The sequence below is a fragment of the Leptosomus discolor genome, chromosome 1, assembly GCF_034619465.1.
Source record: "Leptosomus discolor isolate bLepDis1 chromosome 1, bLepDis1.hap2, whole genome shotgun sequence".
NCBI classification, from domain to species: domain Eukaryota; kingdom Metazoa; phylum Chordata; class Aves; order Leptosomiformes; family Leptosomidae; genus Leptosomus; species Leptosomus discolor.
The window spans coordinates 71,807,448-71,829,770 of NC_141391.1; the positions used below are offsets into that span (position 1 = coordinate 71,807,448).

At 45.2% G+C, this 22,323-nt stretch overlaps 1 protein-coding gene across 1 annotated transcript; it reads left to right on the top strand.

Annotated features, from left to right (window-relative positions):
* The first annotated feature begins 1,075 nt into the window (after positions 1-1,075).
* On the top strand, positions 1,076-17,361 carry CREG2 (cellular repressor of E1A stimulated genes 2). The gene is made up of 4 exons (XM_086482175.1): positions 1,076-1,495; positions 3,782-3,951; positions 15,280-15,393; positions 17,214-17,361. Exons 1-4 carry the CDS (start codon positions 1,076-1,078, stop codon positions 17,359-17,361), a joined length of 852 nt encoding a protein of 283 aa, XP_086338301.1.
* The last annotated feature ends 4,962 nt before the right edge of the window (positions 17,362-22,323 follow it).

A 22,323-nucleotide genomic window follows, 5' to 3' on the forward strand; every position in this document is an offset into this window, starting at 1 on the left:
GGGCACGATCCCTCGTGGATTCTCTCGTTTCTGATAAATGGAGAGATCACACGGCCTCTGCCTAGATGGTTTCATGTGCCTGGTTTTGCACAAGGCCTACATGTGGAGAATTATTTCATTAAATGAAACGCTGGGCCGCACAGCCCACAGATGGTTGTCCCCCGGGTGGCTGTCCCACACGTGGTTGTCCTATGGGTAGCTGTCCCTTGGGTAGTTGTCCCATGGGTGGCTGTCCCTCGGGTGGCTGTCCCCTGGGTAGTTGTCCCATGGGTAACTGACCCCAGGTGGCTGTGCCCTGGGTGGCTGTGTCCTGGGTAGTTGTCCCACGGGTGGCTGTCCCTCAGGTGGCTGTCCCTCGGGTGGCTGTCCCCTGGGTAGTTGTCCCACAGGTGGCTGTCCCTCAGGTGGCTGTCCCATGGGTGGCTGTCCCCTGGGTAGTTGTCCCATGGGTGGCTGTCCCTCGGGTGGCTGACCCAGGGGTAACTGACCCCAGCTGACTGACCCCTGGTGGCTGTCCTACACAGGCGGCTGTCCCACAGGTGGCTGTCCCTCGGGTGGCTGTCCCCTGGGTAGTTGTCCCATGGGTAACTGACCCCAGGTGGCTGTGCCCTGAGTGGCTGTGTCCTGGGTAGTTGTCCCACGGGTGGCTGTCCCTCAGGTGGCTGTCCCATGGGTGGCTGTCCCCTGGGTAGTTGTCCCATGGGTGGCTGTCCCTCGGGTGGCTGACCCAGGGGTAACTGACCCCAGCTGACTGACCCCCGGTGGCTGTCCTACACAGGCGGCTGTCCCACAGGTGGCTGTCCCTCGGGTGGCTGTCCCCTGGGTAGTTGTCCCATGGGTAACCGACCCCGGGTGGCTGTCCCCCGGGTGTCACCGGCAGGTGCGGGTAGAGCCAACGCCGCCGTTACCCTATCCGCACGGGGTTGGGGAGGGGGCCCCCAATGAACGCCTGACGCCCGGCCAGACGGGAGATCTGGGAGTACCGGGGGCGGGGGCGCTGCGGGGCGGGCGGCGGCCGCAGGAGGGTGCTGCGGGAGCGGCGCGGCGCGGCGCGGCGCGGGCGCTGCCGCAGAAGATGTCGGCGGGGCGGCGGCTGCCGGCCTGGTGGCGCTGGCGGTGGTGGTGGCTGCCGGCGCTGCTGTGGGGCGGCGCGGGGGGCTACGTGGTGGTCAGCTCGGTGTCCTGGCCGCTGCCGGAGGGCGGGGGGGCGGCGGACGAGCTACACAGCTCCTCCACCGAGGAGGCTCTCCCCGCCCTGCTGGAGGAGGCGGGCGGCCTCTGGAAGCAGAGCTACCCGGCCTCGGCTTACCGGGAGGATGCGGCCCTGGGCTCCGGGCCGGCGGGGCGGCGGCCGGGGCAAGGGGCCGCCCCCTCCTCCAGGATGTTCTCCTACCGACGGGAGGGCGGCGGGGCGCCGGGCCGCGCCGGGACCGCCCGCTTCCTCGCCCGCTACAACACCTGGGGCTTCGTGGCTACGCGGGCCGCGCACGGAAAGGTACGGTGCCCCCCCCGGTGCCCGCGGCCGCCGCCCTCACGCGTTACCGCCGGCCGGGAGCGGCGTTTTGGTGTGATCCGGTGTCCGCAGCCACCAAAGGCGCGGAGAAAATAGTCAGAACTCTTTCTAGGAGGAAAACTCGTGTTTGGAGTCCGGTACGGGAGGCACGGCAGGCAGCCACGCCGGAGCGGCACGGAAAAAGCGCGGTCTTTTAGCCCGAAGCAGAGCCGCAGCGGTGGCTTTGGGGAGAGGCTGTTGCGGCCCTCCCAGCACCCTCGAGGGGCACCTGCCCCTGTCCCGGGGGTGAGTGGGGTCCCAGCCCCCTCTGCCTACCCTGGGCTCCGGCTGTCACTGGCGAGCAGGAGGAGGAGGAGGAGGGGGAGGAGGGGGAGGAGGAGGAGGAGGAGGAGGGGCGGCTGGGCTACCCCAAAATCCGGCCGTCCCGCAGCGGTCCAGCTATAGCAGCTTAAAGGGCGATTTCTGTCAGGAGCGTTAAGCTGGGCTGCACTGCAGAATCGGGGTCATTATTTTTTCCAGCTTTAAAATATTTCTCTTTTTAAAATGAAAGGTGGGAATGAGACACGGCATCTAATACCACTGAGACAAAAGAAGAAAAAAAAAAACCAACAAACAACACATCTTTAACTTTCTCTTGAAAGTATTCAGATTAACTAATTTACAATTTCTAAAAATAGACAAAGCTAGAAGCACATGAATCTTCAGAAAGCTTGGCCGAGTTAGTGTCAGTTTATGTTATTGTGAAATACGAAGTAACAGGTTAGAAAAGATACCATTAAATAAATATATACGTACACACAAGAGGCCTGTAATTCTACATCAGTTTGTCAGAAATCCTATTAAATCATATGATGTTAACTCTTCTGGTTTATGGTCTCGCCAGGAACCCTCGGTGGAATTACAGCCATAATACAATGTGCAGTTAGCTGTCTCTAGTTACAACACAGAAGTAATACAGAAAAATTGGATTCATAATAAAATTTGGAATTGATGACGGGGGTGTTGCTGCTGTGAAAGTTATGCTGTCTGTGATCCCAATTCTTTCTGAGAACCCACTGTAGCATGAACCATGCATGGCAGACTGAGCATTTTAGGTGATGGAAACATGTCCTGCAATATTACTGACAGCTACTTTTTTTTTTTTTTTTTACAGTGTGACTCTTACTAATAAACAGGTATTTCTAGTTTCTAAGTTATGTAGCTTCATTAAAGCATTCCTTCTAAGGAATGCTAACAAGGACCATTTATAAGCACTATAAGCATTAAAATTTTAAAGACATATAAACATCAAAAATCAGAAAGCATGCAATCCAGGTAATAACATCATCCAGGGTTTTCTTACTAACTATTCATACCTAATTTGATTTTGCTGTAAAGGATTTACCAGTTACATTGAATTAATTTATTGACTGACAATTTTACTATTCAACATCTAATTGACCATGGGGAAAGAAATATCTGAAGACATGAAAAAATAGTCATTCATTAAGTATCTGTCATTGCAATTTATAATGGGATGAAAAGCATAGTAAGAGTATAAATCTTTATGGAAAGTATTAATCTGTGTCAGTACTGGGCAAGGACATTTTGGCATGCGTTATATCCACTGTGAGCTTTCAGGTCAGTGTATGGGAGAAAACTTTTTGAAAACTTGGCTCCCTGGTGTCCCTCCTCTGACATGAGAGGAAGGTTTACTTTGGCTGACTTGGTGGTTGGGACCCCTGCCCGTAGCTAAGGTTCCTGCCCAGGCAGCTGAGCTGACGTCCAGCTTACTTTAAACACAACTCTAGCTAGTACACCTTCCCCTCGCTCTTGGCAAATGGATACAATCACATTGCAAATCAAGGTTGAAAGGGGAGGCAAAATTAGCATGAAAAGGAGGCTGAATCAAAGCTAAATTAGGCTCTGTATCCTTTTGGGTTTGAGAAATGTTATCAGCACTCTTTTAGAGTAAACATTTCTTGATGCTGATGGCATTGATTTTAATGCACTTAAACATTTTTAATTTGTTAGTTCCTTTAAGCTCAGTGGAAGAGAAAATGTTCTCTATAATGTCATAGACAAGACTGGAAAGAAGAAATAGAGGAGAGATTTGTTTTCACAGAAGTGCGATAGGGCCAATTTAGAAGAAGGTCTCTCACACGATGACAGCAGGAAGTGGGAGACTGAGCAATTCCGTCCTCTCTGCTAGAGCCCTTGAGGGATTCCCTGACATTGTAAACCGTCTGTGTGCAAAGATGTAACCAGTTGCTTATTTGGATTTTGCAGATCCAAGGTATGCCCTATGGGAACTGTTTACTTCTCAGCGACGGTCCTGTCAATAACAGCACTGGAATCCCTTTCTTTTACGTGACGCCGAAGGATAACACTGTGGCAGATCTCCTGAAGAATCCTATGGCTTCTCTGACCCTGCCAGAGACAGATGGAAATTTCTGCAGGTAACGGAGTTTTATCTGCCTACCACCACCTTCAGTGAGAACAGAGTCCTCAGAACAAAAATGCTGGGTCCTCACCTTCAATGTCCTGCTTTTGTTTTTGGCTCTCACCGTCAGCTACATGCTCCTCCTTGGGTTTGTTTTGCAGTAAGTTGCCCCAGTAAAGCATGGTAAAGAAAAGCAGAAGTGACACTGAAATATCTTGTAGCATCAACAGCTGCAGTGGCTTTCAGCTCACACGTTAACATACCTAAATTTTAATCTCTTCTTGGAGGTGCCAGATAAAATCTAGGTGTTCAAGATCCTATTATAGGCCACGGTGATCTAGTCAACAGAGTCCATAGAGTTCTGAGAGCTATCCAGGTCATGGTAAAGCAGACACCCTTGCTCTGCTGAACAGCTCTGGAGGCCTTGCTGGTTGCCTTGGCAGGACTCTAGCTCTCCACAGTCCGTAAGGGGATCTCAAGGTCTCAGCTCACAAGTTACACACTCAGGACCGTGCCACTCATTCTAATTTCCACCTATTCGGAGCGTACAATTGAATATGATATCACAAATTTTTGGCACCTTTTATATCATAAACAGTAGGTAAACAATCCCCCACATAAAAGAAGCCAGGTCTGAGATTTACTGACCTACAGCCGGCCCCAGGTTTGTCTCCAGAGACAGCACTGAGTTGACTTCTTTCTGATCATATGATGAAAGACTCCAGCTCACTGAAGCTTTACATCTGTAAACTCAAAGATTATTCGATTTTCCCTCCGTTCTTGTCTCCTTGAAAAAGACATATCTCTGCCATATGTTTGTTTACAGTCAAACATGTGGCAAACATGGCTGTGTCACCCTTGTGTGAAGTGTTATTTATTTCCAAAGGCCTCTTTATGTGACAAGGTACGTGACACCAAAATTGTATCAGATGAGACTCTGTTACCAAAGCAGATCTTAGCTGATATTCCAAGCAGAGAGAGGGAAGATCTGGAAATTACAGGCTGCTTCAGAAAGAAATGGCTTTGAAAGTTTTTACCCCAGCTTTAGGTCCTCTTTGTGGGAGGAGAGGTTTATCTTAAGAACTGGATCCCGGATTTCCCCAACTGGGGATTGCCTCGGGTATCATCCCGCCCCTCAAGCCCACTAGGTGAGAACAACGCTGGAAAAAACAGTGGATGGCAAATATAAAGCACATTACTGTTACACTTGTCTCTAGACTATACAGTTTTCTTAAGAGTTAAATGGTGGCAAAATGAAACATTTCTTAGTCCTAAGCAGTATGAGTGAATTCAGGCTGACATCCCGTTCCCAACGAATGGAAGTGATGGCTTCCTCTTGAAACACCCAACACATAATAGGGACCTTCCATCGCAACATTTGTTAAGGTAATTCAGCTTTGAATGCTTGAGAAGATCAACAAAGTGGTGAAGTTTACACTGGGATGGTTCTGCTTGTTCCTTAGAATTATTTTATTAAGTATTTTGAATTAATCTTTTAATAAATATATGTATCCGTTCTTTCATAACAGGCTAATGGAGCTTATTCCTGCTTTCTAAGCTTTTTCATTCAATCAGTGAGCTGAATATCTAGACCAAGTGCTTAAAAATGTATGTTAAGTCCTATGCCCTAGCACCTACCCAGTGCCCTATTTTCAGAGTCTCAAGACTCAGAGCAGCTTCCATTGATGGTAACTGCTGGTGTTGAGCACTTTTGAAGACTGCACACTCATTTAGGCACTTAAGTGTGGCCTTTCATCCCGGACTTTAAACTGCCACTCTTGAAAGTCTTTCCCTTTTATGTTTTGGCAACATCACTGCCTGATTTACCTGTTTGGAAAGTGTCAGTTCACCAATAAAAGAGAAATGCTACATGATTTATAGAAATACAAAATTCATATACAGCACAACCCTTCGAGAATATTTATTAGCTGTCTTTCTATTAAGTAACTATTAATTTCCAAACCAAACCACTACCCTTTTCTTCCGTGTGCCAGATATTTGCTGCTGTTTGTCTTGCAGCTGGGGCAACCTGGATTCTGCCACCCAACTCTCTAGTCCCCTCCACAGCCTGAGACGACGCTCCCTGGCAAGAAGAGCTCTCTGGGCGCTGCCAAGGAGCTAAACCTGGGTTTCCAAGACAGCTTAGGCCAAACTAATTACCAGTTGCCACATCCCTACTCTCCCTCCCTACCACCAGTCACGGGGTGTCCCCCCCCCACCCGCATCGTCTCTGGGCTTTGCCTGACCCTGAGTTGAAAGATAAATCTGAAGAAAATTAACCCGATGATGAGGATAAGGTTTTCTGCCGGTCCTTCTTCCTTTCTTCCCATGGCTGCTGCTGCTCCTGGCCATGCAATCCCACCCCCTCCCTTCAGCTGACCATATGGTGGGCCTATTTTAGCTCAGTAACCCAGCAGAAACCTCTTCCTTTTTTCCCTTTTTTTTTTTTTTTCCTGGATGAGATTTCTACTGGGTTAGTAACTTGAATCTGCTCTCTAAGAGCCAGAGGAGTGCAGAGGAGAGGGGAAAAGAGAAGGTGGAGGAAAATAAGACATCTCCGTTTGAGCATGTAACCATACCCCAAATATTTGGCTTACTACTGAATTGAGTACACCAATTCAGTATCTGATCAGTGCTCCTTGCATTATTTATTTTGTTCTTGCATTCAGTTTGTTTTTCATTATTTCTGGAGTTCTCATCTGGGACAGATGTTGGCTGGCATTAGTGCAAAGAACAAGCAATACGTAGAACGAAAAGCTGGGACATTTGTTGAGCTGCAGTTTGTGTTTTTGATGATAGCTAGGAAAATGTGAGCAAGCTTTGGGGCTGTCTCACAGCCAGGAAGCATGTGGGCATTGGGACTTCAACTTTCTTCTTTCCTTTCCCTCTGTAACCAGGGTCAGAAATGAATTTGCATTTTAAACTAGTAACCTGTGAGTGATTTTTGCATTTCAAACTAGCGACATCTTAAAACAGCAGCCCTGCACACCATCCTACCGTTACCCCACAGGGAGGGCTTCTGCAGGCAGCGGGACAGTGAAGAAAATAACAAGAGTGTCCTGGCCTTGCTGCCAGTGCTTGGGGTGACCTGTCCCCAGCACTGCCTGCAGCACTGGATCCGCCGCTGGTAACACAGCCAGCTCCTTACCTCAGCTGCCGGCAGCTCAGGCACCCCTTCGGGGTGCCCTCTACCTGCTGAGACAGCCAGGCTGCAAACAGCACAGAGCATCCTTAGCGCAGAGCTTCGTCTGGTGGCTCAGGTTTTGTGCAGAAGGTTTCTTCTTCCTCTTCTTTACTCACACCATATGAGAGGCAAGACCTTTTACTCTGAGAGACCTCAGGTACTGCTAGCTTTAAAATGGTATCTGTGAGTTTTCTTTCCAAAGGCAAGTGTCATTTATAGGTGGTTTTAATACCAGGAGTTCTCTTGGTCAAGAGCATCATTAATTGTTTTGGCTTCAAAATAATTTTACAAAATAGCTAAATGAATAATGCTGTGCTTGAGGAAGCTCGTGTCCTTGTATGCCAGCAGGGTATTTGTAGTTTGTTTTCATGTGGAATTTTATTGGAACTTCATTATTAACCTACTCCGAGCTGCAAGAAATAAAATAAATGTGAAAACTGGTCGATGCCTGCAGTCAGTGCTCCTGGGAGTATTTGGCACTCTCCTGAAAAATGCTTCTGACCTATTGCACACAAAAGAAATCTTTGCCCTTTAGAAAGAAAACATAGCTGACATTTCAATAGTCTTCTTGTATCTAATGAGTATCAAGTGACTTGTGTGCACGTACATCAGCTTGATATTAAATTTATTTAGTAGCAGATTTCATTTGTTTTGTTTCAGAATAGACTCAAGTTCCAAACCTTGACAATAAATATTTTCACTTTCAGGGATGTGAGGAATACAGAGTGGCCTTTTTGGTGCTCCAGCCGTAATATTTAATCAGCTGGAGAGAAAATTTGAAAAGCTCAAACTAATAAGAGAAATAATATTTAATAATGAAAGAAGGAGAGCTATGATGCATCTGAATAGGCGCTAACTGCAAGACATTATAATCTTGCAGCTACAGTCTGGATTCCTCATCTCTGACCTAGAGATTGCCATTTCCCAGGGGGAGACGAGCTGCGCGTCTCTGAGACGGCTCTCTGATGGCCAGGCTAGAGAAAGCATTCGTTAGCAACTACACTCCATCCTATCTGAAGGCTGATAAAGGGATAATAGAGGCAAGAAAAATTAAATGGTTCAGGGCTATAAATAGACTAAGCTGGCATGTCTACGCCACAGACAAGCTGAAAAGATTGAGTCCCATTCTTCCGGCTTTCAGAGGGTGCACGGCTGAGCCCGACATTAAAGAATAGAGCAGCTATTGTTCTAAACGCATTTCCCAACACACAGGCTGCTCAGAGGATCTCCCTTTACAAGTAAGCTCCTGGGCCTGCCTCGTTACAGCTGCAGTCTGGAAAACAGGCAATTAATTTTAAACGTGTGTCGCCTCCTTGACATCAAGTTCAGCACATTTGTAGGGACCAGCTGCAGCTTTCTTAGAGAAGGAGCAGTTACACGGCTGCCATGAACTGGTTTTCACAGAAGGGAAAAAGAAAGAAAAGCGATGAACTTTGGGGTCAGTCCACCAGTTGGTTTTCCTTTGCTATTAGTCTGGAGAATGGTGCTTCAAATCCACGCTGCAGACTGTGAATGATTTTGAGGGACGCAGGTTCCTATCCTGGTTTACGACCTGCGTCGGGGGTGGCTCCATCAGAGCCATTTTACCCACCGTGCTCATCTACTGCTTGAGGTAGCAGATCAGCACAACCGGGCAGACATCTTCGGTGGATGTAAGCTGGCACCTTAGGTTTCCTAAGCTCTGCATTAAAAAGCCTGACGGGAAGCGCTGAGCATCTCCAGTGCTTCTGGATACCAGCAGGCCACGGGAAGAGGAAAGTAATTCGGTGGGTTAGGGTCCCTGCTGCGTGGTGGATCGGCAGCCGGCATAAACCGCCGACTTCATTCCTGGGCAATCCTGAGAGACGATAAGCCTGCCATGGGTGGCAGGTACAACCTTGGAGATGTCAGTTGGCCATCCAACATATAGGTACCCGTGGGTTTGTAGAGTCGCTGTCTGTTAATACGAGGATGAACATAACAAAGAAATTCGGTACTGCGCCTTCACACAAAGAGAAATGACGCACGCAGAAGACAAAGGCTGAATTCAGACATCCCTCAATTTTTGAGATCCACCTCCTGATTCTGTGGCACAGACACGTTTCTAGTTCTGGTATTTATATTGTCTCTTTTTAGTCATATGCAAATAATTATGTCAGTAGCTGTTCCTGAAAAATCTGTATTTAAAAAAATCAGGAAGATACCAAATTAGAAAGTCAAATATGAAACCTACTATCATCATGACCCAATGCACACAATATAGCTCTAAATTACTATTTTTTTTCCTGTATTCTTAAATAACCAACTTCCCCAAATCCCTTTCTAGTGAAGTAGTATGTGTTTCTCTGACTCTATTTACAGAAATAGTTGATGCTGTGATTCTTTTTTTTTTCCCCTGTGAATTGTCTATGGTTAAACTGTATAAAAGTTTCCTGACTGAAACATAGAGTTCAGCTAAAGAAATGAGTTGTTATTGTCAATGAAGTCAGACAGACAGACTGACTTCACTTAACAAATTCTAATTAAAACATTCTAGGAAGGATTATCTTCTAGGAAGACTGAAATTATTTAAAACACGAAAACAGAGGACCTGATTCTAGTGAAGACAGGCCCTGAATACAGGCTCACTTAGGTGCAGAATGGCCATTGTACCAATACTCCTCAGCTCCCAAGCCTGTCTTCAGACTCAGAACAGAAGACTGCTCTTCAAAAGCAAAAGCAAAGATGTCTTTTAACTGTATGGCTGATAAAGAAATTACTGTCAAAATCAGAGCAGGGCAGGGGAAAACTGCCCAGCCATATCCAGCTGAAGGCCAGCAACAGCTTTTCAGATTATGAAATTGCTTTCAGCAGAGATTTTGTTTGACGTTCATGCCATGCAGATTAGCAGCATCAATACGTTCTTTCTGCTTGAGAGACTCTGGTAGTTAGTGGTGAGCAAATGAAATGTATGAGGGGGATAACTTGCTTTTCAAAATTAATCACATTTATGAATCAAAATTATAAGCACTTTACAATAATTCTCTGAGGACATAGCATTTCCTCTCTTCCTTTCTGTAGATTTTAGGGGACAAAAAAATCCTGTGATGTATTGTATATACTAGAAAATAACTCTGAGTCTCCACCTCATGCCCAGTTTGGAGCTAGGTGAAGAGGAGCCTTGAGTAGGGTGACAGGATGCCTACTTTGCGTCCGTGGGAGGTGACAGGGATGAGCTGTTCCAGCATCCAGCCTCTCCCTCCTAATTGCGTGATTTTGTACGGCTGCTGCTGCCACTACAGGAAGGTGAGGATCTGTGGAGATGGTCATTGCCACATTGCCCTTATGCCACACACGAGCTGTGTGCTCTAAAGTAGAAAAAAAAAAAATAGGAAAACTGTTCTCTGGGTCTTTCTTCTTGGCTCTCTGGCTCTCCTTTTCTGCAATAGGAGAAAGTTCTTTCCCAACTTATCTTCTCTTCCATTCCACTCAAGAAGTAGAGGGGTAGAAGCAGTGCTTTCTTGCAGGGCAGGGAGAACTGCATTCGGGGGAGATGGGGAGGATTTATGGATCCCAACAGGGAGGATGGAAGGTCCTGTCTCCTCAGGGGGGTGGAGGAGAAGGATGGCAGCTCCTCTGTAGGAAAAGGAGTCTGGGGAAGAAGGAAAAAAGATTCCCCTCTATAGAAACCTGCTTCCTCCTCCAATCCTGGGAGCATTACTGAACCCTCCCACCTTCTTCCTACCTATTCCTCATCGAGGACACCTGGCTTTCCTTCCCAAGTGCCTTCCAAACTCCTGGTTTGCCTTTACTGCTGATCTGTGCCAGATCTGTTTCACCTCACTAACAGACTGCAGAGGCTGAGAATGAAGATAATACTCAGGGGTACTTTCGGTCAGAAACCAGGAGACAAAGCATCATCAGTCAAAGCAGAGATCTCAGCTGCAAAAGGGAATCCTAACAAAGTCCCAACATCATCACCTTGTGTGCCAATGTAACCGCATCAGCCTGAACCATGGGTTCATCAGATCTGGACTTGGCTAGTTGTTGTACAGGAACCTTCTAATTAAAATGCAAGAGATGGCTAGTGTAGTAAACAATTTAATGAGTAGGTGGCATTCTTTACTCTGAACCACTCTTGAACCATGACCCAGAAAGCACGGAAGTGGTACGCAGTAAAATAAGTGGGACATATTCATCAGCAGTGCGCTTCATGGCATTACATCTCTGTTAGGAAGCGTATTTCACTTGGACACAGACTTCTCCTTAAGCTCAGTAAAGCTGGCACCTTTGTAAGTGAATGCAGCTCGTGCTGTCATCTCACATGCTTGGAAGAGACGACTGCCCAGGCTGGATCAAACTCTACAAACCTAGTTTGCTCACCATAAGCAGAGGAACGGAGACAATCAATTCTTCTCTCTTCACAAATCAGATGAATAATTAAGATGATCTTTCTTAATGCACTGTGCACTTATAAAATGCATAAACTGAATCGTCTTCCATTTTAATCTGGCTTCCCTCAATTTCTGCAACAAGGTGTACATATTTTAAGTAAGCATAAAAAATAAATGTGTTCCCTACAGCTTGGTCTCCTTCCACAGTTCCCTGCTTTCTCTTCCCCTCAGTTCATATTTTACCATAGCCTTTATAAAACCCTCTCCAGGGAGACAGAGGACCTGATTCTAGTGAAGACAGGCCCTGAGAAGCCACCTCAGGTTTTCTTGACAGAGAGGCAGTGTCACCGGCATGCCATCTCTCCCCCTGGCTCTGCCTCCCGCTCGCCCCCACTCAGCAGCGCACAAATGTTACATAAAGCCGCTCCTCCATACCTACTTGTTCTCGTGCCAACAAAGATAAAAGGAACCCAAGGACTGAGAGCTGAACGTGTGTTTATGTATACAGAAGGCAAGAAGTGACTAGTGAATGCATGACTAGACCTCTACAGATGCGAGGGAGGAATATTTTAGTAAATATACCTATTTATCTCTGGTATCCCTTGATTATCTTTAGTAAAAATATGAGATGTATCCCTGGCTATATCCTTTTACTCCCAGGAAGCAAAGCCTGCATTTACATTAGTTGCACCAGTAATACCACTGAAAATTCAAGACCTGTTCACAATGGAGTTAGAAGTGGTAGCTGTAAGTTCAGTCATTTTTGATGGTTTAAAAAGTATAAAAGTAATCACACATTATTAGGGAAATACTAGGCCAAAAATAATGCAGAAACAGATTTGCTTCAGAATATGAAGGGCTCCTTTGATAAAGAAAATACTAATGCTAATGTGAGATTAGAATACAAGGTTCCTATTCTGAAACAGAAAATCTATGATAAGAGGCAGCGCTAAAAGCAAAGCCAACAAAGTAATAACACAGCGTACTGAACTCATATGTATCATTGTCCTGTTCAGCTCTTCCAAAAATTCATCTAACATAATCTCAACAAAGAATTTTTTTGCCTCATTTCCCAGAAAAGCAAACTGACCCTCCAGAATATTATTCCAATGTACAAAATTCAGTTTGAGTAACTTTTACTGGGAAGATAGTATTGTGTGTGTCAATCAGCGTAACACCCTGACTCGTGAGAACATACAGAAAACTGCAAACAGAAGAAGGAGCCAGGGAAAAAAACAGAAATAAAACCATTCCAGATATGGTTGCACAGTGTGTGGGGTTTGTAGTCAGCCAAATACGTGGAGAGCAGTTTTTCCTGTAACTTGGGGAAGACTCACATCTGACACTAGTCCTATCAGGTAAAATCATCTCAGCAAAGGCAGGCAGGATTCACCGCTTAACCACAGCAATGTCAGATCTATTGCCTACTCAAAACCAATGAGTACGCTTTTAGAATAACCACGTACTTGCACAAAAAGATCGCATAATTGTAATTTGAGAAGGTGTCCGACCAAAACCTCTCGCTGCTCCTGATCACGTCCAATCTATCACCTTGATCTGCTCTGTGAAATGCAGACATCTTTAATAACAATCCCTTTATAATTCCTCTCTGGAAGTAATTAACAACATCTTACCTAGGAGCTATACCCAAGAAAGGCACTTGCAAATACTGCTTTTCCTGGCTCTTCAGTTGTTTTAGGATATTGTTAGGCTCTGGAGGATACACAGTTATCAGTTTAAAGCAATCTTCTGAGCTGAAATTCTGCTAGTGAGAAGCCCCTTCCCTTCTGTATTTTTAAGAATCGTCAAGTTAACTAGATAAACATATGTAGAGGGTGTTGATACAGTATTAAGATTAAGCACAAAAGATAACAATAGATCAGGAGATCGCTTCAAGTGGACTTTAGGACTCTGCTATCCAGGGCCAAGAGTTGCAAGAGTGTGAATCTGCACTGCCCTGACTGCGGGACATGCAGGGCCTCAGCTGACACCCTTTGTCTGTGGGATTCAGCTCCTCTCTCTACAGCTGTATTCACCTATATTTATTCGTGTTTTGGTGGGTGAGCATCTCGTTGGACCATGGACGCTGAACGGCCACACCACACCCAAAACCTACGCAAAAGGAATGCCAGGAGCTGTGGGTGTCCCTGGAGCTTGGAGCCATGCTGCTTAGGGATCAGATGCTCTCAGGCCACTGTAAGCTAGCGGGGAAACCACATCTTCAGCATGCAGTAGGAGTTAGCGTTGAGGATCTACAGCGTGCCGAGGTGCTCACGTAGACAAATTCGGACTCTGAATACACACTGATAGAAATAAACCCAGTGCCAGGGTAGGGAATGCAGATTTTCAGGTACTCGGAACACCATTCATTTATTACTTCATAATAAACAAAAAAATAAACCATTATTTATTGATGTGAACTGAAAGTTTGAGCTTGATCTTTGGCAGCCGCCCTTCCTCCCGTGCAGAAAGTGCGGTAGAGCAAGAAGAGTATGAGTAGAGTTTGTCCAGAGGTCATTAAACTGAACAGCCCCCTTCAGACAACTGCTGCTCCAGACCCAACAGGATGCTGAAAAAACATCCCAGAGATGATGTGACTGCAAATGGCTCTTTGGAGCTCAGGCTACAGATGGTGCCAAATGCTTACCGGGCATAGCTGAGTATCAATCAGCCTGCTATACTGCCTTGTCTATCTCTGTTCGTGGCCCTATCTATAAAAGCAGTTACTTGATCCAGCGAGCTACACGGTCTTTCATAACCATCTGTGGGGAAGCTGCAGGTGTTAAATTAGCTGCAGGAGGATGCCCATATGTTTCCTGCATGCAATAGACACATATTGAGAACTATAACCACAAAAAAAAAAAAAAAAAAAAAAAAAAAAAAAAAAGATTGCAGATTGCACACACTTAAGGCTAAAGGGCTCAAGCCAAGATCTTTAAGTAAAATTGCACACAGATGAGATGTAATTTACTGTGATTTGCTGCTTCCGATTAAAACACAAAGAAGAAGGAATGCAGTCTTCACTTCCTAATGTAGTTTTTTCAGGCTTGTGTTCTTGTGGAGGGAGACAGTCCTGTGAGATGCTGAGCAGTCTCAGACTGCTGGCAATGGGACCTGGGGCTGCTCGGAACTTGCCAGGATCAGGCCTTTGCAGTCATTCCGTGCAACTTTTCTTTGTGACTGGTCAATTTACTTACGATTTATATCCTTCTGTTGTGGCAGCAATTGCCCCGTAGCTACTAATGGGAGTTATTTATTATTACTGTATAGAAAGAGCCAAAAAGCAACAAGTACCTTCCCTGTCTTGGTCTGAAGGATGAAGGCAGTTGGAGAGGTTTTTTTCAATACATCTTACTTGTCTCTTTGGTATCAAGCAGTTGAAAAATGGGTAAAAATGAACAAGGACTGAGTTTCTTGGATAGGCAAACGTTACGTTTTACACACAAATACACGCATGCCCACTTATTTTGGAGGCATAGGCACAGACTCACTGTCTCACTAGTTCTCTTCAGAATCCTGAATTCAGGTTTGTACATATGTCTGGGAATACTGCCATTTTCACATTTTTTACAATCTAACATATTAATCGGGTTTTTAAGAGCAGAAGCAAATATCTACAGCAGAGATCTGTTCCAGGCGAGTATTCCTTCAAAAGCCACCCCCAAATGTTAGAGCTGGGTGTAGAAAAGACCTGCAAGGCTTGACAAAACATTGCAGCTTTTTGTATGTCAGCAGGAATTTGTATTTCTCCAAAACCCTTAACAAAGAAACCAAGCTATTACACATGAGCATTTTTCTCTGTGCACAGAAAAAATGTAATCGATCCGGAGGATCCAAGGTGCGCCAGGCTGACTCTCACGGGACAGATGGTCACGGTGCCTCCGGAGGAAGTGGAATTTGCCAAGCAAGCAATGTTTTCCAGGTCTGTATATAACAGGCACGTAGTAGAGTGCAACCTGCAGGTTTCAGACAAATAGACGGATGTGGCCGTTTGGTACGGAAAATCTGAGAAGTAACAAACCTGATGTTTACTTTGGGGCCACAGAGCATGCTGGCTCCTGCGTGGCTTGGAACGACAGGCAGAGCTGTGCGACCTCCTTTTAACTTTTGAGGTAACGAAATGTGGAAATGCAATTAGTCAGTGTTGGATGCCAGTAAAGCACATGGTTTATAATCTCAGGATTATGAAAATATTTCACCTGGCTCCGAGGAGAGATTCCATAAATCCTGGGTGTATTTGTTACCTTTAATGATTCTTCGCCACTATGGGTAGTGCTCTTCAGCCACAGCCCCTTACTCTCAGAGACAGAGCAGAGCTCTGCTGCCTTTGGGCTTAGACCTATTTGCAGGGTGAAGTTTACAGGTGTTATTACATCTCCTGACATACCATGACAACTGCTACCAAAGCCATAACACTTACCGAACAGTCTCCTTTGAACAGATGCAAGCACAACCCAGACACATACACACACACCCAGGGTGTGTCCCCATGCCCTCCAGTGGGTCTTCAGAATAGCAGGCGTGAAAAGCCTGGACCTTGCTGGGGCATGCACCTCCCGCACAGGCTGCCAGGGATGTCCCTCCAGGCGCACCCTGCCTGGTCAACCAAATACTGCTGGGAAACTGGGATGAGCTGGGATCCAAAATAGCCCAGAGGCAATATCCTGGAAGGGCTTAGGGTGGGACCCTGCCAGCGGGTGCCCCATCAATAGCAAAAATGGGACCACGGGTGGGTGGGGGCTATATTGGCACACGAGCCTTCTTTACAAACTGCAGAAATCAGATTCCTACGTGAGTCGGTGTCCACCGGCACCTCTGCAGCGGCCACTCCGCCGTCAGGGAGCAAAAGCCAGATGAACACAGTGAGGGCTGCCAGGGCATACCCCACCCAGCGCTGGCACCAGCTGGAGCAACTTCCCAATGCCACAGTCATGGGTGCTCAAAGGGACGGCTCAGAAAATGGTGGGAAACCCCAGCTCAGTCCAGAGGGTGACAAACCAACCATGTCCTCCGCAGGGTCGTCAGCAGGGGCAGAGGGGCTCTGGGCCAACCCTGCCCTGACTTGCACCGCTTCCCCCCACGCTCCTGTGAACGCTGTGGCTCGAGCTGTTGTATCCGCTCCGTGCGCCGCTGCCGAGCATCCCACAGCATCCTCCGAAGAGGCACCCGCGGGGCTTGGGGACCAGATGTCTGTACGCAGTATTGCTGGCGGGGAGAGCCTCTTTGAGCTGGCTGTGAAGGCAGGCCCAAGAAATGAGATATTACAAATATAGGCCGAGGAGGGTCTATCAGGCAACAGCTCAAAGGGGCTGTGCTCTGCCTGCTAGCCAGTTTTATTAGCTCTCTGGCCGTACCGCAACAACTGCTGCCACAGATGTAATATTTTCAGAACACCGTTTCCTTTGAACAGATACAAGCACAACCCTGACACACCTTTGGAGAATCTCCTCTAGCTGTTTTTCACTTGCTTACAGACCAAACAACATCTGCCTTTAGAGACGGGGTTCTGCAACGGGGGAAGGTGGTTTTCGCTGGCTGCCTTCGATGTGGTTCTTGCCAGACTGGGGTGTGGAAGATCATAAACCTTACTGCAAGGGACGGCAAAAAAGATGAATGGTGGTGGTTCTCAGATCTCAGGTTTCGCTCTGGCTGAGCATTCTAAGCTGAAGAAAAAAGCAGAGTGTGCATATGTTTTGGCACAGCTTTTAATTATTTTTTTTTTTCTTTTCTTTGTCCTTCCAGGCACCCGGTGGTAAGAAAGTGGCCTCGCAGCTATGAGTGGTTTTTCATGAAAATGAACATTGAGCACATCTGGCTTCAAAGCTGGTATGGAGAAGTTTCTGCCATTGCAGTAGAAGAGTATTTGAAAGCAGCTCCAAGTAAAGGATGATTCAATAACTTCAAGATAGAGATCTTCTGAGTTTCCTTTCCAAACACTTTTAAAATTTCATGCTGGATGGTTACTTTACTGTGATTTTCTTTTTTTTCCCCCCAAAGGCTTCAAAATAGCCCTGTCTCACATGGAGCAGAGTGAAAATAAACCAACACAGACTTCCAAATTACAAAGGAGAGGTTCATACTACCCTGCAATGCACAAACTTGTCATTTCAAACATGCAATGCATCATCTTAAATGCTGCTTAAAAATGCTTTGTATCTGTTTGTTTTGACTTCTGCTGCTGTGTACCTACAGGGAAACTACGGTACGTGCTAAATATAATGTTCTGATTTACAGAAAAGACAAATGGCCTACTCAGAACCCTCTATGCATTGTGGAGGTATTACTGCTGCTTGGTCTCTCTTGCTTTGTAAGTACTCTAAGAGAAACTTAATAGCTGCAAATTTAGATATTTATATTTTTTAAAAAAAAAAAGTTGTTAAAGCTGTCCTTATTTGCTAACTTGTATTTTCTACATGTGCTTTTCCCTAATTGGATAATTTGATATTTCACTTGGAAATTGAGTAGAAATTATCTTTTTTAGAAGAAAAAATGCAAGCAGCCCAAACAACACAGCTCCGATATAACGCCTCTCACTGGCATGAAGCTAGTTAGACATGTTAAGGGCCAAAACCAAATCAGCCCCACAAGGATTATCCTAACACGAGTGTAAATATTCTTATAAGGAGAATTTAAGTAAATGTTCTCAGCTAGCCTGTTCCTCTTATGAGACGGGAAAGGTACTTTTAATAGCCTGTAGCCCTGATTTTTTTGCATCCCTTCTCCAGCCACCGCTTTATTTTTAACTCATTTGTACAACAGATTTTTGTAAACCATCACTAACTCATCTAGGGGTGGAGCCAGTCCCTTAACTCTGTTTCCTCAGCAAGTTTTAAAGGGCTCGTTCATGCATTTATTTTTCAAAGAATCCTAAACTTAGGTAGATATTTCAGGCCATGGAAAACTCATTTTCCTAGTGTGGAAAGTGCAAACTTTGTTGCAAACACATTGTGGCGCCTCCTGTGATAATACCAAAAGAGTTTAAAGGTATTTTATTCACCTTCAGCGCTTTCTGTACATGTCCTGATAAATGTATTCTTCAGTTCCTAAGGGTATCCCAGTAAGAAAGGTCCCATGGCTAACCAGCCAAGTCATTACCCCGTTTGCAAATTATACAGCTGTTCTCCCTGTTACATTAAGAAAGAGACACATTGAGATGGGGTTTCTGTGCCTGTGGGGAAGGTCTTCCAGCATCCCTGGGAGGGCACCCGAGCTCTGGACACCAGCCCGCACCACAGCTGGGCTGAGGAGAAGCCCGACTCCCTGGGCGAGTGACCTGAGCTTGTTCAGGTTAATACCCGGGCAGAGCTCAGAGGCAGCTGCCCGAGCTATGACCAGCTGGAAGCCAATTAAGTGTAGCTGAGCTTATTTTGGTTCAGGAATGGAGAGAGGGAGTCATTCCCAGAGTGGAGCTAGGCACCATGCTGGTTTAACTGCCAGGGGCTACTTTGGAAGGCTCCGGGCATCAGTACCATTCCTGATATTCTGTAAGAATCGAAGACAAATGCAGGGGAAAATCTTTGTTTAGACACGCATTAAGCTTTTTTTTTTTTCCTTGTCTGATTGCCAGAGACTCTGTTAGCAGTGCAGATCTTTTGCAGAGGTAATAATGCAAAAGGAGGAAGCATCCTGCCTGAATCTATTTTTTTTTTTCTTTTTTCTTGGCAGATGAGCAGCATTTTCCCCTTTGAGTTTGCCCCCAAATCTTGCGCTGGGTAGTACTGAAGCAAAATGGCCTATCCTGTACAGATTTATAGAACACCATCAAGTGAAATCCTCCTCGATTCATATCATTTTGCCATGGAGATCTTTCTCCACTATTGATTTGATACTTTGCCCGTTAGGATTAATGGGACTCTGAAAAGTGAGTTCAACAGGCAGAGTACTAGACCCTGTAAGGGAACATCCACAGGCCTAACATTCCTGTGCAACTTGATCCTAGTTCACTACTATTCCCAGAGAAACCTGCACTGCCTGTTTTCTCCCTGGCCCCTAAACACACACACAAAACACACACACACACACACTCTCTCTCTCTCTAAGCAAATCCAGTGTACAAACTTAATGTTTAAACAAGTTGAAGAGAGGAAGAATTTTAGAAATGCTGCTGCTACTATACTCTCAATTTCACTTCCATCCTTAGACAGCCTGGTAACGGTGACTTGGTCCTATGTCCTATCCATTACCTTACTAACACTCTCGCCTTAAAGCAGTAAGGGATTGTATCAGCGATGTTCAGTAGAGCTTTACCTGTTTAAGAAGTTAGTGTGCACCAAAAAAGCTTGTGAATTTGCAATACCCTACTTGCTGTAGGCTGTCTCCCTGCACACCTAGATTAATTGGAGTAGCTTCTGTATTGTAAATTGACACATTCATCAAGGTGCTTTTATATATGGACCTGCCGTGAGGCTCTCGACAAAACCTCAAAACGTGAAACGGTAATGGCGTGTACAGTGACAAAAGGAGCTTCGTGAAGAAATGCCGTCTTAAATCACTTGTTCTCATTTCATGCTTCCTTCTCCCAAAGAATATGTACCATAAAAGTCCTTGAAAGTCTGTAGAAATTCATCAAAAATATGACCTGCAGGTTTTTGAATGGAATTTTCCAGAGAAAAAAAAAAAGGGGGAAGAGATTAGCAGTTTGCTTAACTGGGCTTTCTGTTATTAATTACGTAACACTTCTGATTTTTCTTTAAACTGACAAATGTCTCAAGTGATACTGTTTATCACATGGTAAGTGATGTTTGTTAAAGCTTTTAACCCAAAGAGTGTTACTGGGACATCATAATAAAACCATAGATCCTTGAGACTGTAAAGGGTCTGATCTCGCTTCAGTTCAAGTCAATAGCAAAATTCTTATTTATTTGTTGTGCTTTAACTATTAGATCAAATAAACATTTTTATAAAAGGTCGTGATAAGTGCTTATGAATCTATTAAGCATTTCCACTAGCTGATGTGTAACTTGTTTCCATGTGTTCTGTATTCGAGTTATTTCTGTAGCTTCCCCCCAAAAGCTTGTTGTGCAACGTGTATTATTTTCAACTTTATGGTTTTGCAATATGTAAGAGATGCGTTTAGTCATGTCTGTATACTTGCTGAAAAGAGGAAGACAAAGTTCTAAACTTGGGTCCTCACTTCTTGCTAACTTGAGCAAACGTAACGCATGTGCAGGATTTAAGCACAGCTAGTTGGAACGGCTGGTCTTATTTAACCAAAGAACGCTCTGTTGCTGATGAAATTTTCATCACTTCGGTGGGTGAAAGGCAACCTGTCTCGTTTCTGGATGTGTATTGCAATTTGCAAAGTATTTTGATTTCTAAAGATAATGAATGTTGTTAACAAAATGCCTATCAAGAAGAAATGTGAATAAAACAAATTTCAAACTGGAAACCGCAGTTAGAATATTCTTGAGTCTGCAGTACAGCATCAGCCAGAGTAACTGACCTTTTGCTGACGGCCGTTATAATTTCTATCTGATCCGAACATCTGATTTTTTATTAAATTTTTTTTTTTTTTTTTCAGTTTTCCTGAACCAAGGTAATTTCTCTCAAAATACTTCTAGGAATTGCAACTCAGATCTGCCTTGGTACAGCCTCGCTTTTGTCTGGGGAGAAAAGTCTAGCCAGGCACCTTTTATCTTTCCTTCCTCTTCTCATTACTGGCAGCTTTGCTTTAGCAGTGGCGGCTAAATGTCGCTCTTAGCAACGTTTGCTCTTCTCTGCACGTGGGGACTGAGCACTCACCTCTCAGGTGCACGTTAACGGTGTTTTGGAAGTTTCCTCAGTGCTGCCAGCTTTGCGCTTACAAGTTCTTGTTACGGCTTCTCCTCCGCTGTCCACTTTCCTCCGGCGCGTTTTCTTAAGCCAAGGTCGACAATTTACCTTTTCATCTTGCTTTCCACCAAAATTCAAGCTCTCCCACTAAAATCTCTGCTTCACATTCGATAAAGATCGTAGCAAACAGCCTATGTTTCATATTTATGCCTCGTAGTCTTTGCCTTGCCACTGGTTGGACCGCGTTCACTGTGAGGACCGTGACAAGTTTCCTAACCTGTACAAATCACAGTCAACATCAGTTTCCTATTTTCAGTGACTCCACATTCTTAAAAGAACATTTCCTGCAGCTGTTCTTTTCCTTTGTATTGACTCTTTTTACTTTTATCCTATTTCCGAGTGATGTCTGTTCTGATTGTATGAAGTGTGTTTCACTTTTTTTACCAAAAAATTCTCATTTGAGCACCATTTCTGGACTCACTAATGTGCTGTCACTTTTTTTCGATCTGCTTTACCAAACACTGAATTCATGCTCCATCCGAACTGTCTGTCACTTGCCGTCCTTTAACATGTTTCACCCTTTTTTACCTGCCTCTGCCACCACCTTCACACACCCTCTCCCATCTAACACTCTCCTGCTCCTCTGTTGCCTCATTCTCTTTTCCCTATTTTTTTCTTCATTAACTCTAGTTTTACTGTGTTCTTCCCTCAACTCCCAATTCCATCTCCACAGCCCTTTCCACATTACTTTGCCTGCTCTGTCTCATCTCTCTTCTTGATTTTGCTACTTTAATCTTGTTCTCACAATGCTCAGCGCGTTCGGAGAGAGTCCTGAAACTGACAAGTATTTTTGGAGAATGCTAAAGAGTTACTTTAAAGAATACTTTGGGTTTGAAGATACTTATTTAAACACTGACTCTGGAACAGCAATGGGAACATACTGGCCTGACACAGAGTGGGCAGTTCACTGAGCTCATGGTCTGGTAACGCCTTCTGTGCAAACTATTCCAGGCTCTACTAGGCCTCGTCTGCGTCAGCAGCCACAACGTATCATCACGATTAGGAAGGGCACTCATTATTT